At 44.5% G+C, this 17,402-nt stretch overlaps 1 protein-coding gene across 1 annotated transcript; it reads left to right on the top strand.

Moving 5' to 3' along the window:
• The first annotated feature begins 4,296 nt into the window (after positions 1–4,296).
• Positions 4,297–16,113, top strand: LOC142761194 (histone H3-like centromeric protein A). The gene is made up of 5 exons (XM_075864390.1): positions 4,297–4,324; positions 13,101–13,202; positions 14,905–15,041; positions 15,110–15,187; positions 15,492–16,113. The coding sequence occupies exons 2-5, from the start codon at positions 13,118–13,120 to the stop codon at positions 15,621–15,623; spliced, it is 432 nt and encodes a 143-aa protein (XP_075720505.1). The 5' UTR covers positions 4,297–4,324; positions 13,101–13,117; the 3' UTR covers positions 15,624–16,113.
• The last annotated feature ends 1,289 nt before the right edge of the window (positions 16,114–17,402 follow it).

The raw sequence follows: 17,402 nt of genomic DNA, 5'->3' as shown, positions 1-17,402 counted from the left end.
ACATCAGGGTATATGTAAGCTGGGCGGAGTACATCAGGATATATGTAAGCTGGGCGGAGTACATCAGGGTATATGTAATATGCGCAGAGTACATCAGGATATATGTAAGCTGGGCGGAGTACATCAGGGTATATGTAAGCTGTGCGGAGTAAATCAGGGTATATGTAATATGCGCAGAGTACATCAGGGTATATGTAAGCTGTGCGGAGTACATCAGGGTATATGTAAGCTGTGCGGAGTACATCAGGGTATATGTAAGCTGGGCGGAGTACATCAGGGCATATGTAAGCTGTGCGGAGTACATCAGGGTATATGTAAGCTGTGCGGAGTACATCAGTGTATATGTAAGCTGGGCGGAGTACATCAGGGTATATCTAAGCTGTGCGGAGTAAATCAGGGTATATGTAAGCTGTGTGTAGTACATCAGGGTATATGTAAGCTGTGCGGAGTACATCAGGGTATATGTAAGCTGGGTGGAGTACATCAGGATATATGTAAGCTGGGCGGAGTACATCAGGGTATTTGTAAACTGTGCGGAGTACATCAGGGTATATGTAAGCTGGGCGGAGTACATCAGGGTATATGTAAGCTGTGCGGAGCACATCAGGGTATATGTAAGCTGTGCGGAGTACATCAGGGTATATGTAAGCTGGGCGGAGTACATCAGGGTATATGTAAGCTGGGCGGAGTACATCAGGGTATATGTAAGCTGTGCGGAGTACATCAGGGCATATGTAAGCTGTTCGGAGTACATCAGGGTATATGTAAGCTGGGCGGAGTACATCAGGGCATATGTAAGCTGTGCGGAGTACATCAGGGTATATGTAAGCTGTGCGGAGTACATCAGTGTATATGTAAGCTGGGCGGAGTACATCAGGGTATATGTAAGCTGTGCGGAGTAAATCAGGGTATATGTAAGCTGTGTGTAGTACATCAGGGTATATGTAAGCTGTGCGGAGTACATCAGGGTATATGTAAGCTGGGCGGAGTACATCAGGATATATGTAAGCTGGGCGGAGTACATCAGGGTATATGTAATATGCGCAGAGTACATCAGGATATATGTAAGCTGGGCGGAGTACATCAGGGTATATGTAAGCTGTGCGGAGTACATCAGGGTATATGTAATATGCGCAGAGTACATCAGGGTATATGTAAGCTGTGCGGAGTACATCAGGGTATATGTAAGCTGTGCGGAGTACATCAGGGTATATGTAAGCTGGGCGGAGTACATCAGGGCATATGTAAGCTGTGCGGAGTACATCAGGGTATATGTAAGCTGTGCGGAGTACATCAGGGCATATGTAAGCTGTTCGGAGTACATCAGGGTATATGTAAGCTGGGCGGAGTACATCAGGGCATATGTAAGCTGTGCGGAGTACATCAGGGTATATGTAAGCTGTGCGGAGTACATCAGTGTATATGTAAGCTGGGCGGAGTACATCAGGGTATATGTAAGCTGTGCGGAGTATATCAGGGTATATGTAAGCTGTGTGTAGTACATCAGGGTATATGTAAGCTGTGCGGAGTACATCAGGGTATATGTAAGCTGGGCGGAGTACATCAGGATATATGTAAGCTGGGCGGAGTACATCAGGGTATATGTAATATGCGCAGAGTACATCAGGATATATGTAAGCTGGGCGGAGTACATCAGGGTATATGTAAGCTGTGCGGAGTACATCAGGGTATATGTAATATGCGCAGAGTACATCAGGGTATATGTAAGCTGTGCGGAGTACATCAGGGTATATGTAAGCTGTGCGGAGTACATCAGGGTATATGTAAGCTGGGCGGAGTACATCAGGGCATATGTAAGCTGTGCGGAGTACATCAGGGTATATGTAAGCTGTGCGGAGTACATCAGTGTATATGTAAGCTGGGCGGAGTACATCAGGGTATATGTAAGCTGTGCGGAGTAAATCAGGGTATATGTAAGCTGTGTGTAGTACATCAGGGTATATGTAAGCTGTGCGGAGTACATCAGGGTATATGTAAGCTGGGCGGAGTACATCAGGATATATGTAAGCTGGGCGGAGTACATCAGGGTATTTGTAAACTGTGCGGAGTACATCAGGGTATATGTAAGCTGGGCGGAGTACATCAGGGTATATGTAAGCTGTGCGGAGCACATCAGGGTATATGTAATATGTGAGGAGTACATCAGGGTATATGTAAGCTGTGCGTAGTACATCATTATATATGTAAGCTGTGCGGAGTACATCAGGGTATATGTAATATGCGCAGAGTACATCAGGATATATGTAAGCTGTGCGTAGTACATCAGGGTATATGTAAGCTGTGCGTAGTACATCATTATATATGTAAGCTGTGCGGAGTACATCAGGGTATATGTAAGCTGTGCGGAGTACATCAGGGTATATGTAAGCTGTGCGGAGTACATCGGTATATGTAAGCTGTGCGGAGTAAATCAGGGTATATGTAATATGCGCAGAGTACATCAGGATATATGTAAACTGGGGAGTACATCAGGGTATATGTAAGCTGTGCGGAGTACATCAGGGTATATGTTAGCTGGGTGGAGTGCATCAGGATATATGTAAGCTGTGCGGAGTACATCAGGGTATATGTAATATGCGCAGAGTACATCAGGATATATGTAAACTGGGGAGTACATCAGGGTATATGTAAGCTGTGCGGAGTACATCAGGGTATATGTTAGCTGGGTGGAGTGCATCAGGATATATGTAAACTGGGCGGAGTACATCAGGGTATATGTAAGCTGTGCGGAGTACATCAGGGTATATGTAATATGCGCAGAGTACATCAGGATATATGTAAACTGGGGAGTACATCAGGGTATATGTAAGCTGTGCGGAGTACATCAGGGTATATGTAATATGCGCGGAGTACATCAGGATATATGTAAACTGTGGAGTACATCAGGGTATATGTAAGCTGTGCGGAGTACATCAGGGTATATGTAAGCTGTGCGGAGTACATCAGGGTATATGTAAGCTGTGCGGAGTACATCAGGGTATATGTAAGCTGGGTGGAGTACATCAGGGCATATGTAAGCTGGGCGGAGTACATCAGGGTATATGTAAGCTGTGCGGAGTACATCAGGATATATGTAAACTGTGGAGTACATCAGGGTATATGTAAGCTGTGCGGAGTACATCAGGGTATATGTAAGCTGTGCGGAGTACATCAGGGTATATGTAAGCTGTGCGGAGTACATCAGGGTATATGTAAGCTGGGCGGAGTACATCAGGATATATGTAAGCTGTGCGTAGCATAAATACGGTCAGAGTACGGATGCGTATCCATAGCCGCCCATATTTACGGAAGCGCCCATAGACTTCTATGGGAGAGTCCCTGCTGTAATTACTGATGAAAAATACGGTCGCGTGCGTGGGGCATAAGAAACTGCAGCTGCATCCCCCTCCTCCCTGTTTACAGTTTTTCACTAGATGGAACTTGCACGATCAACGATGTATCCAGTGAGTCGGCGCTCATTTACACGAGCCGACGCACGCTGTACGGGGATGAGCGATGGTTAATACGATGGTCCGTGCTCGTACAGTTTACGTATTGTCGGCAGCACATCCCCTGTTTGTACGCTGTGGACAACGAGGATTTTTTGGGACGCATAAAAGATGTGATCAGCTGACCAATGAGTGCAGTTTATCGTCTGATCGGCGCTGCCCGTGATCGAAAACAAGCGCTCGTATGATTATCCGTATTGGTAAAGGGGTCTTAATGTCAATAAAAGTTTTTTTTTTTTATATCACAACGTTTCTAAGCATTTTCTATAGAACTTGATAGAAACCCATCGAGCCTAAAATAGACCCATCCTGGAACCCAGGGGTATAAACAGGCTTTTCTTTACAGCCGAGGTCTTGATGACGTCATTGAGACCGCGCGGTTATATTATTATTATAGATTGTGGGAGATCAAACATCAGGATATAGTTTTGTTGGCTTTAGCGATGGTTTGAACATTTGGTGTACTTCTTCTATTAGCCACAAGGGGGCGATACATAACCTGGAAGAACGCAGTGCGGGAGCCTTTTGGTTTTTCTTTGCTTTTATATTGTGGGGCTATTATATAATCTATACCAGTGGTTCCCAACCGGGGTGCCGAGAGCTGTTCAGGGGTGCCGCGGCTCATCCACGGCAAAAAAAATAAATAAAAAAATAAAAAATCGAAATTTTTTTTTACATTTTTTTTTTTTTTTTTGCTACAAGCTCCGCCCCCGACGTTGTAGCAGACGTGACGCGCGGACGTCTGTTACAAGCACCGCCCACCGCTTCCCACTAGAAGCCTGACGGAGGGAGAGGAGCCATTAACACTGGGCAGGGTAAGTGCGGTTTTCTTTACTTTCTTAGCAGTTGTGTGAGAAATGGAGCCAGGGGAATGTGGGTAGTTGTAGTTCTCTCCTCTTATACCTCCTCCCTGTAATGTCCTCTGATATCCCATAATAACGTCCTGGACATGCTGGGAGTTGTAGTCCTCTCCTCTTCTACCTTCTCCCTGTAATGTCCTCTGATATCCCATAATAACGTCCTGGACATGCTGGGAGTTGTAGTCCTCTCCTCTTATACCTCCTCCCTGTAATGTCCTCTGATATCCCATAATAACAGCATGGACATGCTGGGAGTTGTAGTCCTCTCCTCTTATACCTCCTCCCTGTAATGTCCTCTGATATCCCATAATAACAGCCTGGACATGCTAGGAGTTGTAGTTCTCTCCTCTTATACCTCCTCACTGTAATGTCCTCTGATATCCCATAATAACAGCCTGGACATGCTAGGAGTTGTAGTCCTCTTCTCTTATACATCCTCCCTGTAATGTCCTCTGATATCCCATAATAAGGGGTGTTATGGTATAAATATATGTATAATGTATCTGGGACCTCAATGAGTGCAATGCTGAAGAGAAGAACATGTATTAGAATATATGTTGGGTATGTGATGGTATAGAACAACCTATAATCAATGATATAAGTGTAATGTATGTACTACTTCAAGGTAGAAGGATAAACGAGTCTATATTTTGGATATAATTGAAAGGTTATGGAATGTGATAATCTGCAGATGTTCTGCCGAAACTGGAAATTGCGAATTCATTATGTTATGAGGGTACTACCAGGAACTAGGGAGTCTGTTTACAGACTTTTTGGGTTCTGGGCGTACAGCCAAGATAGATATGGGTAGAACACCGGATTAAAAATTAGATGTAAAGAATAAGAACAACGTATGTAGAGATAAGAATAATGAGGAAAGAAACCACAAGAATGTATACGTGTCTGCACGTAATTATATGATATTTTTACTATATAAACTCTGTGTCTCTGCAAATAAAGTCAGAAGTATTTTTGCCTTGAGAAACGTCTCAGTGTGTCTTTGCTTCTCCGAGCTCGCACCCCCCCCCCACCTGATTTGAACCTGCATGGAGATCAAGGCGTAACGTGACCTCATTGCGATCACAGAAATTGGCGCCCGAAACAGGGACTTGACCAGAAGGACGGCACCCCACCTAGGGGATCTCCCGGGACTAGAGTGGCGACTCTCCAGACTAAGGAACGTGCAGACCACTGCTGCAGCAAGGTAAGAAGACTTAATTCTTACAAACTCTGCTCTGCACCTTCCTGTCTGGTAGGTCACCTTCCCGGTAGTACTCCTGAGGAATAGAGGGGCCACATGAGGGTATTTTTAGTGTAAAAATCTGGTCAAGTCTATATGTAATCCTACCCTCAGGATAAAGTGCCTGATCTCCATGACAGTATTTGTATGAATGTTGTAGAAACCCAGTTTTGTGTCACAAATGCATTTTAGAATAAGGAAATTGTTTTTTGGAAAAAAACTTCCGATAATCCGGCAAATTACCAAAAACATGTGTACATGCTTCAGGTGACTACGGGGATTATGATAGGCTAAATTTTAGCCCGAAAATCAAAAATTTTATGCAATCTGATAATCCGGCAAAATACCGAAAATGTGTGTACAGCATTGAGGTACTTGCGGGGATTATCATGCACTGATTTTCAGCACAAAATTCCAGAATTTTATGCAATCCGATAATCCGGCATGTCAAATGAACATCTTGATTTTACGTTTGCCTTATTATTTGGATCAGGAATATTTGTCATATTACTGTTATGGTGTGGAGGATATCTCCTTGAGTGGTGTTTAAAGTGAATAAGAAGAAAGTAAGCTAGTTATAAAAGGAATTTAATTCTCTGGCCAGAGTAGAAGAAGGTTTAAAAGGGTTTTGAGGGGATAAGTAACTGTATAAAATAGGTGAGAAAGGTAGTGTGGGACTTTCCCTAACAGCCAATAGCCATAGTGTTTGTTAGTGAAGATAAAAACTGAGAGAGAAGGGTAAGAGTCCCCTCCATCATAGCAGGGCTATGGGAAACAGTCACGGCAAACGAGAGTTTGAGGTATGGCATATGGGTGAGCAAGCACCTGTTAAAAGTGTGTAAGCTTACTAGGGGATCGTAAATCCAGAAATTCACCTATCAGGAAAACTACCCCCTACATAACTTAGGGTCTGCCTATAGGCGACCACTTATAACTAGACAATGGGGAACTGGTGTCCCTATTAAGTACGGAAATTAGAAACTGTCTAAAACAGATGAGAATGGAATTCGTCTGTCAGCTAAAATCTGTAACAAGAGTAAGTACGGAAGCTAGAAACTGTCTAAAACAGATGAGAATGGAATTCATCTGTCAGTAGCTAAAATCTGTAACAGGAGTAAGTACGGAAACTAGAAACTGTATAAAACAGATGAGAATGGAATTCATCTGTCAGTAGCTAGAATCTGTAACAAGAGTACGAGATGAGCACCCCAAAGGACAAACCGCCAAACAGGTAGTAGCAGAAAGAGAAGGTAAAAAGGCAACGCAGGGAACAAAAAAAAAAAAAAAAAAAAAAAAAAAAATTAATGAAAGCATGTGGTCTAGAATCCCATGGACGGTTAGACGCAGAAAAATGGAATGAATGTTGTGACACAAAACGTGGATGGTTGAAAGATAAAAAGTTACAGGGGAAAGCAGAAGCATGGAGAAAAGTGTCAGAAGTAGTAGTTGTTTTAATGTTGCAAATGACCTTATAGTAAATTCCCATATGGTATAATTTAGAATCAACTAGTGTGACAAGAGAAGGGGGAGGTGAAGAACAGCTGCTAGTGAGATAAGAAATGTAATATTGTCCTTGAAATGAATGGACACAACATTAAATGCTGATATAGATATTTTGTATGACTTTGTGTCATTTTGTAGATTGAATCAGGAAAAGTGATAAATGTAGTAATGTATAAGCAGTCCTTCACAGCCAAACCACCAGACACCTCTGTCTTATATTATGAGACCCTTGATCCTGTCATACATTCTGCACAGAGTGCAGAGTTGCTTGCCCTGATCAAGGCATGAAAACTGGCAGAGGGAAAAAGAGGAGGGCGGCTCCAAGCCGCAGATTGGGCAAAAGGTATACTGGAGAACAAAGGGAAGTTGGAAGGTAGAAAGTTGATGAAAAGTGCTTTAGAGGGATTTGCAGAAGAGGAAGTTAGGAATAAGAAATGTATTGTATGTATTAGAGAACAGGACCAGCAGACGCCCGGTAATGGCGTCCGTACCTCATGTTGAGTGTGTCCTCATTGTTGGTGGGAAACCCCCTGCGCACTGTTTCCAATGGGAGAGGCTGCCCCCCCCCCTGCCCCTGATGTGGCCACGCCCGGCCCAACCAAATCAGTATGAAATAATCACCTTGTTAATTTTGTCATTTGTAGTGTCTTTTCTATTTACAGAAGTTCCAGTTTTAGTTCACTGATGAAGCAATACGTAATCATAATATAGAGATGGTGTGATGAATGATTGCAGATACGTATGTTGTTTTGCCGGCATTGAAAGTGTTAAGATTGTGAGAAGTTGTGAGAAATGAGTTTGTGACCCCCCTCCCTCCCCTCTAAAGTGTGCTGTGTTTGGGAGGAGGAGGAGGGGGGCTGACTGGGTGCAGTCTGCAGGGCTGATGAGACAAAGGGATCTCAATATGCACTGCTGAGAGATATATATATCAGTAATGTGTACAAACTGAAATACATTTCTTCTCTTTTGCGCATGCGCTGTTGGTTATAAAAGTTACGATATTTATGTGTTATGATGTGATCAGATTTCATGTGTTTTGATGTTAATTCAGATGTATTAAACTACAGATACGGTGAGACACGGGGGTTTGAAAATGTATGTGCCCCCCACCGTTCCCTATTTTTTATATACAGTTTATTGGTTTGCAGTAATTAATGTTATCAGAGATAATATTTTCTGTTTTATTGAATAACTAACTACAATTGTTTTATTTTTGATTTCACACATGAGTTATGTCATTGTAAAGATCAAATGTTTGTCAGGAAAAAGTCATTTTTGTTTCAGGCTGTTGTACATTACAGGGGGTTAAACTAGTGTTATGTTGAGATGTAGTTTTGAACTCTGCTACATCACTCTCGCAGAGTCCACAAAGGGGGGAAGGGTGAAGGAACTGATCAGGTACAATTTTGGTTTATGTGTAAGAGACCATCCCCCTCCAGCAAAGTTACACAGGAGGCGATGTGACATCACTCACACGAGTCTTTATGGATTTAGATGAGGGAGAAGGCAAAACAAAACTTGTCTGGACATTGTTAATTTGATGTAAAGTTTTTGGGAATGTTTTATTTTTATTTGTTTTTGTATTAATCAAGTATTTGCAGAACCTGATAAAAAAGTGAGATTCTCAAAGTATTGTGGATTATCAGCTGAATGAGGAGGAGTTGTGTTTGGTAGCGGCTTGTGACACCAATCCATGGAGTACCTCTACGCAAGCATATACTTTGTACTGTACTGAACAAAATGGACATGACACTGCGGTTCTCACACAAAGTCATGGACCACAGCAGCGCCCGGTAGCATATTATTCAGCTAGACTAGACCCTGTGGCCCGAGGTTCCCCATCATGTGTGAGAGCTATCATTGCTGTAAATTCAATGTTAAACAAGGCCTCAGATTTGGTCCTGGCATTTCCACCACATGATATTACTGCTATTCTAACTCAAGTACAACCTAAGCATTTGTCCACTGCAAGACATTTGAGATTAACCTGTGCTCTTCTTCTTCCTGAGCAGGTTACTTTACACCGCTGTACTACATTGAACCCAGCTACCTTACTGCCTTTGGAGCAAGGGGGAGAAGACGTAGGTAAAGTATGGTCACAATTTTTGCCTGAAACTGATGAACATGATTGTATGGCCCTTATGGCCCAGGAAACAGTGGGGTTTGCACATGTAAAAGATACCCCACTCCAAAACCCAGACCTAATACTCTTTGTGGATGGTTCAAGGTATTGTGTAGAAGGATCTTTTCTTACAGGATATGCAGTAACCACCGAAGATGTAGTCCTAGAAGCAGCCTCCTTACCAGCGTCCCGCTCAGCACAAGAAGCGGAGCTTAAGGCCCTGGCAGCAGCATGCCAACATGCAGAAGGAAAGACAGCAAATATATACACTGACTCTCGATATGCTTTTGGGATTGCACACGATTATGGCCCCATATGGAAGGCTAGACAGTTTTTGACCCCTGCAGGTACACCTGTAAAGAATGCAGACTTTGTAAAATACTTGATGGCGACCCTGATGTTTTATAATATTATTTGTATTGCTTACATGTTTTAATTGTTATGTATTTTGCAAGATAAGGGAAGCATTCAGTCAGAGGCCTATACATTATGATGAAAGAGTGTTGTGAGATTACCCCACCTGCATACCTGTGTGAATCAAGTGAAGAAATGGATCGAAGCCTTGCTATCAGGAGATAGAAGTAGCATTGGAATTTAGGTGTTGGTAAAATCACAAAAGGAGGGATTGTTATGGTATAAATATATGTATAATGTATCTGGGACCTCAATGAGTGCAATGCTGAAGAGAAGAACATGTATTAGAATATATGTTGGGTATGTGATGGTATAGAACAACCTATAATCAATGATATAAGTGTAATGTATGTACTACTTCAAGGTAGAAGGATAAACGAGTCTATATTTTGGATATAATTGAAAGGTTATGGAATGTGATAATCTGCAGATGTTCTGCCGAAACTGGAAATTGCGAATTCATTATGTTATGAGGGTACTACCAGGAACTAGGGAGTCTGTTTACAGACTTTTTGGGTTCTGGGCGTACAGCCAAGATAGATATGGGTAGAACACCGGATTAAAAATTAGATGTAAAGAATAAGAACAACGTATGTAGAGATAAGAATAATGAGGAAAGAAACCACAAGAATGTATACGTGTCTGCACGTAATTATATGATATTTTTACTATATAAACTCTGTGTCTCTGCAAATAAAGTCAGAAGTATTTTTGCCTTGAGAAACGTCTCAGTGTGTCTTTGCTTCTCCGAGCTCGCACCCCCCCCCCACCTGATTTGAACCTGCATGGAGATCAAGGCGTAACGTGACCTCATTGCGATCACAGGGGGGATTCACACGAGCGTGATTTGGCAGCGTGTAGGCCGCGTGGTTTTCGCGCGGCACGCAATGCCCTATAGAAGTCTATGGGGCAGTACACACAGTCCGTGTATTTTGCGCAGCGTTTGTTCGCTGCGCAAAATACGCGACAGGTTCAATAACTCTGCGTATTTCACGCATCACGCACCCATTGAAGTCAATGGGTGCGTGAAAACCAGTCAGGTCGCACGGAAGCTCTTCCGTGCGAACCGACTGAAACAGCGCACGAGCTGTCAAAAGGATGAATGGAAACAGAAAAGCACCACGTGCTTTTCTGTTTCCAAGCATCCAAACGGAGTGTCTTTGCGAGGAGCGAACCCCGACAACCGAAGCTAACTTCACCGGGTTCGGCCAAACTCGTTTTGGCCGAACTCGGCAAAAAAATTTCCGGTCCGTGACGTCGGGAGACATTCACTGTGCATGGTGCTGAAAGAGTGAGGGTATGTGCACACACACTAATTACGTCCGTAATTGACGGACGTATTTCGGCCGCAAGTCCCGGACCGAACACAGTGCAGGGAGCCGGGCTCCTAGCATCATACTTATGTACGATGCTAGGAGTCCCTGCCTCGCTGCAGGACAACTGTCCCGTACTGAAAACATGATTACAGTACGGGACAGTTGTCCTGCAGCGAGGCAGGGACTCCTAGCATCGTACATAAGTATGATGCTAGGAGCCCGGCTCCCTGCACTGTGTTCGGTCCGGGACTTGCGGCCGAAATACGTCCGTCAATTACGGACGTAATTAGTGTGTGTGCACATACCCTTAAACTGTTTCAGCACCATGGACAGTGACTTGCGATCCCAAAATACATGAACCTGTAAAAAAAAACGAAGTTCTAACTTACCGATTACTCCTGTCTCCTTCCTGCAGTCCGACCTCCCGGGATGACACTTCAGTTCAAGTGACAGCTCCAGCCAATCACAGGCCAAGCACAGGCTGCAGCCAATCACAGGCTGCAGCGGTCACTTGGACTGCCGCGTCATCCAGGGAGGTGGGGCCCGATGTCAAGAGAGGCGCGTCACCAAGGCAACGGCCGGGAAGTTCTCGGTAAGTAGGAACTTTATCTTTTTTTTTTACAGGTTTTTCGCTGTTGTGTTCGGCATTCACTGTCAAGGGTGCTGAAAGATTTAGCTCTTTCAGCACCTTGGACAGTGACGGGCGTCGACAAGCCTCATCTCTATGATGCCGGCTGCGCGAAAATCACGCAGCCGCGCATCAGACACGCATGACACACGCAGCTGTCAAATGGTTTTTGCGCTCGCAAAACGCTGCGTTGTTTGCGCGCGCAAAAACGCAACGTTCGTGTGAATCTGCCCTAACAGTCTGGACATGCTGGGAGTTGTAGTCCTCTTCTCTTATACCTCCTCCCTGTAATGTCCTCTGATATCCCATACTAAGTCTGGACATGCTGGGAGTTGTAGTCCTCTCCTCTTATACCTCCTCCTGTAAACTTTCTCTGATATCACATAACATCCTGGACATGCTGGGAGTTGTTGTTCTTATACATCCTTATTTATTCCTTCCCCAGGGGTAAGCACACTTTCTGTCTGTGATGGTCCCTTTACTAGAGGGGCAGATGGTTATTTTATCGGGGGGCGGGGGGACTGAGGCTGATGGTGGCTTTACTGGAGGGGGCTGATGGTCATTTTACTGGGGGGACGGAGGCTGATGGTGGCTTTACTGAGGGATCATTATAATGTGAGTGGGGGGCTGACGGTCATTACTGGGAGTGGGGGGCTGACGGTCATTACTGGGAGTGGGGGGCTGACGGTCATTACTGGGAGTGGGGGGCTCACGGTCATTACTGGGAGTGGGGGGGCTGACGGTCATTACTGGGAGTGGGGGGCTGACGGTCATTACTGGGTGTGGGGGGCTGACGTCATTACTGGGTGTGGGGGGGCTGACGGTCATTACTGTGAGTGGGGGGTCTGACGTCATTACTGGGAGTGGGGGGGCTGACGGTCATTACTGTGAGTGAGGGGTCTGACGGTCATTACTGTGAGTGGGGGGCTGACGGTACATTTTCGCTGCTGCGTGTCTAGAGATCATATGGATTATTAGATGTTTTATTTCTGTATATTTGTACTGCGTTGTTGCAGCTCATCGTCCTCCAGCTGCGGCCTTTCATTTCCATGACGACTGCTCCACTTTTCCTTTGCTCCAGTTTTAAATTTCCCACCTTTGTCTGGATTACGGATTCTCTGTAAGGTTCTGTGCACACGACCTATTTTCAGGCGTTTTACGCCTCGAATCACGCCTGAAAAGACGGCTCCAATACGTCTGCAAACATCTGCCCATTGCTTGCGGGATCTGCTGCGGGTAGCTCTTCTGTTGCCGCATTATTAAATAGATCATTGATGTCGCTGTTCTGGTAATTGATGCCACGAGGATCTATTGTATTCATTGATGCAGCGTGCGTTAATTACTGACATCCGGCAATCTCATATCTTCACCGTCAATGTCATCACTTTCTTGTCACTTGCATTGGTGGCATCAGTCAGTATAAAACCGCTCAGTTTATCCTACGTCACCTGTGATTCTGCTGAATTGTCACCGTCTCTTATCTGCTTAACTGATTGTATGACTCTCAGCAGCGTTTTACATCATCATGAAACCACCCCAGAAAAGCTCGTCCCGCAGGAAGTCGGCGCATCCGCAGAAGAAACCTGCAGCTCCTCCTCAATCTCCGCCAAGTAAGAGAAAGTTGCACCTTGATCAGCTTATCACTCTCATTATATATTTTATTTTAAAAATGAATTCCAGATAACCTCGGGTCGTGTAATACTAGATTGTAATCCGTTTCTCAGCTTTATATCTTAGAGGGTTCGTTTCTATGCAGGTAAAAATCTGTTACATACAGAAATTTCTGTAGCACAAGGCCGCCACTAGGGGGAGCAAACTGAGGACTGATTTATATAGGCACAACAGGAGCTGTATGCATGTGCACAATCGTCTCCCCCTAGTGGTGGTTGCAGGAAGCACGTTACTATATGGCCCTGGGAAGGGAATCTGAGAACACAGCTCACACCCATGAAGATATATTATGAAATGAGGGATCTAAGAATTTCCAACCTGCAGTCCGACCGCTCTATTCATTCCCTATGGGATCGACGGAAATAGTCAAGTTTGACTGCTCCTTGCCCAATTATGCACTCTGCCGTGAGCGGCTCCGCGCAGGCAGGCGCGATGTTGTGACGTCAATTTCTGAGCCTTTTTTCTACTCCGTTTATGCAGCGTGTGGATGAGACGTGTTTTATCTCATCCACTTTGCTGCTACTGTATTATGCTGCCGTTTTTTTCCGCATTATAATACAGGTATACGCCGTATTTACGCAATGTGTGAACTGACTCTAACCCCTCCACCCACCCCCCCCCCCGCCAGTCCCCGCAAAAATGTTCTTGCATCAAACCGGTCCTCGGTGCAAAATAGGTTGGGGACCACTGCCATAGAGAATGACTTGAGTGACCACCACTCTGGGACCCGCACTCTTGTTAACAACCCGCAGCAATCCGGCATTTATCACCTATCTTGTGGATAGGTGAAAAATTATTTTCGTGGTACAACCCCTTTAATCAGGTATCAATGGGACTTGATGGACCCCAAATTATCAGTCATAGAAAAGTATCTAAAATTTGAACGTCCACATTTATATCCTTTTTAGGTCCAATATTCTGTGCTGATTAATTTCTTAATGTCGTTTTACAGCAGTGTGAGCACAGTTTTCTGAAACGGAGCTCTAAATCTCCTGCGTAGACAGTTACATGGTATAATTTTGTCTCCCTGCAGCCACCACTAGAGGGAGCTCACTGCATACTGTTTTGTTACCAAGTTCAATGTACAACCATATACAATGAGCTCCCTCTAGTGGTGGCTGCAGGTAGCATGTTATGTTTTAAATCTGTTTACCTGATGTTCCTTGGGGGACATTAAGGTAATAGGCCATGTTCACACAGGGTAGATATGCGGCGTAAAAGTACACAGCGTATTGGCCATGGGCACCGGAGGTAATTCTGGCTGAAAAACTGCAGTTTTTCGGCTGGAATGTCCATAGAAGGTAGAAAAAAAAACCATACTTACCCGTAGCCATGGTGACGTGTCCCTCTGATGTTCTGCAGCAGTCATATGGGATGAGACATCATCCCTGGAGGCCGGGTTGAACGCAGGAGCAGAGAGATCTGGGTAAGTTTGGCGGGTTTTTTTCCGCTGCGTCTGGATGAGATTTGTTTGAATCTCCTCCACTCTTCTGCTTCTGTATTATGCTGTGGAGTTTCCGCAATGAAATCCGTTGCAGAAAATCCGCCGTGTTTACCCTACGTGTGAACCCGGCCAGACAGTGAATTTCCATGTAGCGGGAGATTCATTTTCAGCTATGATTATGGATTTCTTTCTTACAGGTAGTGGGGAAACAAGTCACAGACCGAGCACGCAACGAAGAAGACGTTACCGCCCAGGAGCCCGTGCACTGATGGAAATAAGAAAGTACCAAAAATCAACCAATCTGCTCATTCAGAAAACCCCGTTTTTCCGCCTGGTGAGTGGATGTGTCCTCTGCGGCTGCTCCTCTTTATTGTCAGTGATATTCCCCTTTTATTCTTGCAGGTGAGAGAGATCTGCCTGAAGTATTCCCGCGGCGTGTTTTACTACTGGCAAAGCACCGCACTTATGGCGCTCCAAGAGGTCAGTATCTCATACAATGCACTGTCCATGTAACGCATGGGTCAACCAGAGAGGGAGCTGCTCTTTGCAGTGGTTCACTACTCAGCCCCCGCCCCCTCTAACACATCCATATGCCCTAGCGGGACATTTGCATAGGGGTTGTGATGCATTGTGGGAGTTCCAGAGGCCAGACCCCCCCCCCCCCACCATCACTCTAGCTAACAGCTCATAAAAGTGAAATCTGATCAGTCCTTCGAGCTGTGTAGTAAATTATACCGGGAGTGCTGTCACTTTAAGAGGGACTAATGCTCTTCTGTATCCACAGTCAGCTGAGGACTTCCTCGTGAGTCTCTTTGAAGATTCTTACCTCTTCAGTCACCAGGCCAATAGGGGCACTCTCTTTGTGAAGGACATGCAGCTCGCACGGAGAATCCGAGGCATCCCGTATGAACTGTGATAACGCTGCCGTTTTATCTCTCAAGATTTGATGAAGAATGATCACGTGTAAATAGTTTTATATTAATGGAGAAAATCTATTGGGAAATACAAGTTTTACCATTGCATAAAAGATCCAGTTTGGAAGAGTAAACCGGCTTTAGCGCCCCCTCCTGACACTGGTTACAGTGGAGGTTTTTTCTTTGTTTTATCTGTTCATGGGAAAGTTGTTACAACCAATATGGCTGCCACTGCAGTTTGCAGGGTGGTAGTGCAGTCGTTTTTCTGTCCAGCTTTGTAATGGGTTATAGGGGTCCAGGATGTAGCACAGAAAATGACCACAAGGTGGCACTGCTGGACAAAACCGCTAACAAAGACGCTGGACACAACCGCTAATGAAACCTGATCTGGCCGACCTTCTAATTGTTCTGCTGAGTTTATGATCCGCTTCCTGTTTTTATTCTGTGAAGATTTGTTAATTTTTTCAAATAAAAAAAAAATGTATATTATAAGTTTGATCTTCATCGTTTTAGACTAATTTTCATAAGGGCTTGGATATGATCAATGACTCCAGCTTTGCTGTAGTTCAATACTCTTGCTCTGTCCCACCCCCATTCTTTACACTGCAGCTATGCTTGTTCAGAGTGTTTGCTGTGTGGGTGGCTGTGTGGGTTGGGTCCAGAATTATTTGGGCAGTGACACAATCTTCATGATTTGGGTTTTGCTGCCACCACATTGGATTTGAAATGAAACAACTGAGATGCAATTGAAGTTTAAACTTTCAGGTTTATTTCAAGGGGTTAAACAAAAATCTCCTGTGAAAAGTTTAGGAATTGCCACCATTTTTCTACACAACCTCCTCATTTCAGGTGATCAAAAGTGATTGGACAAATTAACATTACCATAAATGTTTTTTTTAATACTTTGTAGAGAATCCTTTGCAGGCAATGATGGCCTGAAGTCTGGAACCCATGGACATCACCAGACGCTGGGTTTCCTCCTTTGTTTTTTTTGTTTTTTATATTTCAAATTTTTTATTTTCAAGAAAAGAAATGGGGATACAGAAAAAGAAAAGGGGGTGACATGGGTACAGAAAAAGCCCATGAGGGCCGATCATTTCAACCTATATTTCAACAACAATAAGTAAATATGCAATCAAAGTCCTCCCAACATAGTACCATCAATACACTACAAGCATTAGTATAGCAAGACAGGAATACCAGCATTACACCCTCATCCGCCCCTCCATCACCCACATCTCAGTCAATTCTTAGTAACGATTGATTCAAATAGGGAAGTAAACGAAGGGTAGAAGGACAAAAGGAAGGGGGGGGGTATAGGGAAAATCTTAAGAGGGAGAAGGGGAGATGCTCTCCCCTCACTCTCCCCCCCCCCCCCCCCACAGCACATCACAGACCAGAGAGAACTCAAGAGCTCCCTGGTTCTCCACTAATCAGTTCACCCATGGCCCTCTTGTGTCTGTCCGACTTGCAGAAGTCAAACCAATAGAACCAGGTTTTCTGAAACTGCGTTGCTCGTTCGGGTGCGGAATGGAGCAACTCCTCCATTCTCCGAATTTCGTGAATGCGCTCCAGCCATTGTCTAGTCACAGGAGGCTCAGAGGATCTCCAACCCCCCGGAATACAAGCCTTAGCTGCGTTAAGCAAATGTCTCACTAACATCTTCCTGTAGCGCCCCACAGGTATATCGTGGTGGTGCAGCAAAATCCATGCCGGATCATCTCCCAGCGAGATTCCTGTGATCTCCAGAATGATATCTTGAACCTCTGACCAATAGGTGC

This window comes from Rhinoderma darwinii, chromosome 4 (assembly GCF_050947455.1).
Source record: "Rhinoderma darwinii isolate aRhiDar2 chromosome 4, aRhiDar2.hap1, whole genome shotgun sequence".
In the NCBI taxonomy this organism is placed as follows: Eukaryota; Metazoa; Chordata; class Amphibia; order Anura; family Rhinodermatidae; genus Rhinoderma; species Rhinoderma darwinii.
The sequence above is the reverse complement of the archived record's forward strand: the minus strand, read 5'-3'. Positions and strand labels throughout refer to the sequence as shown.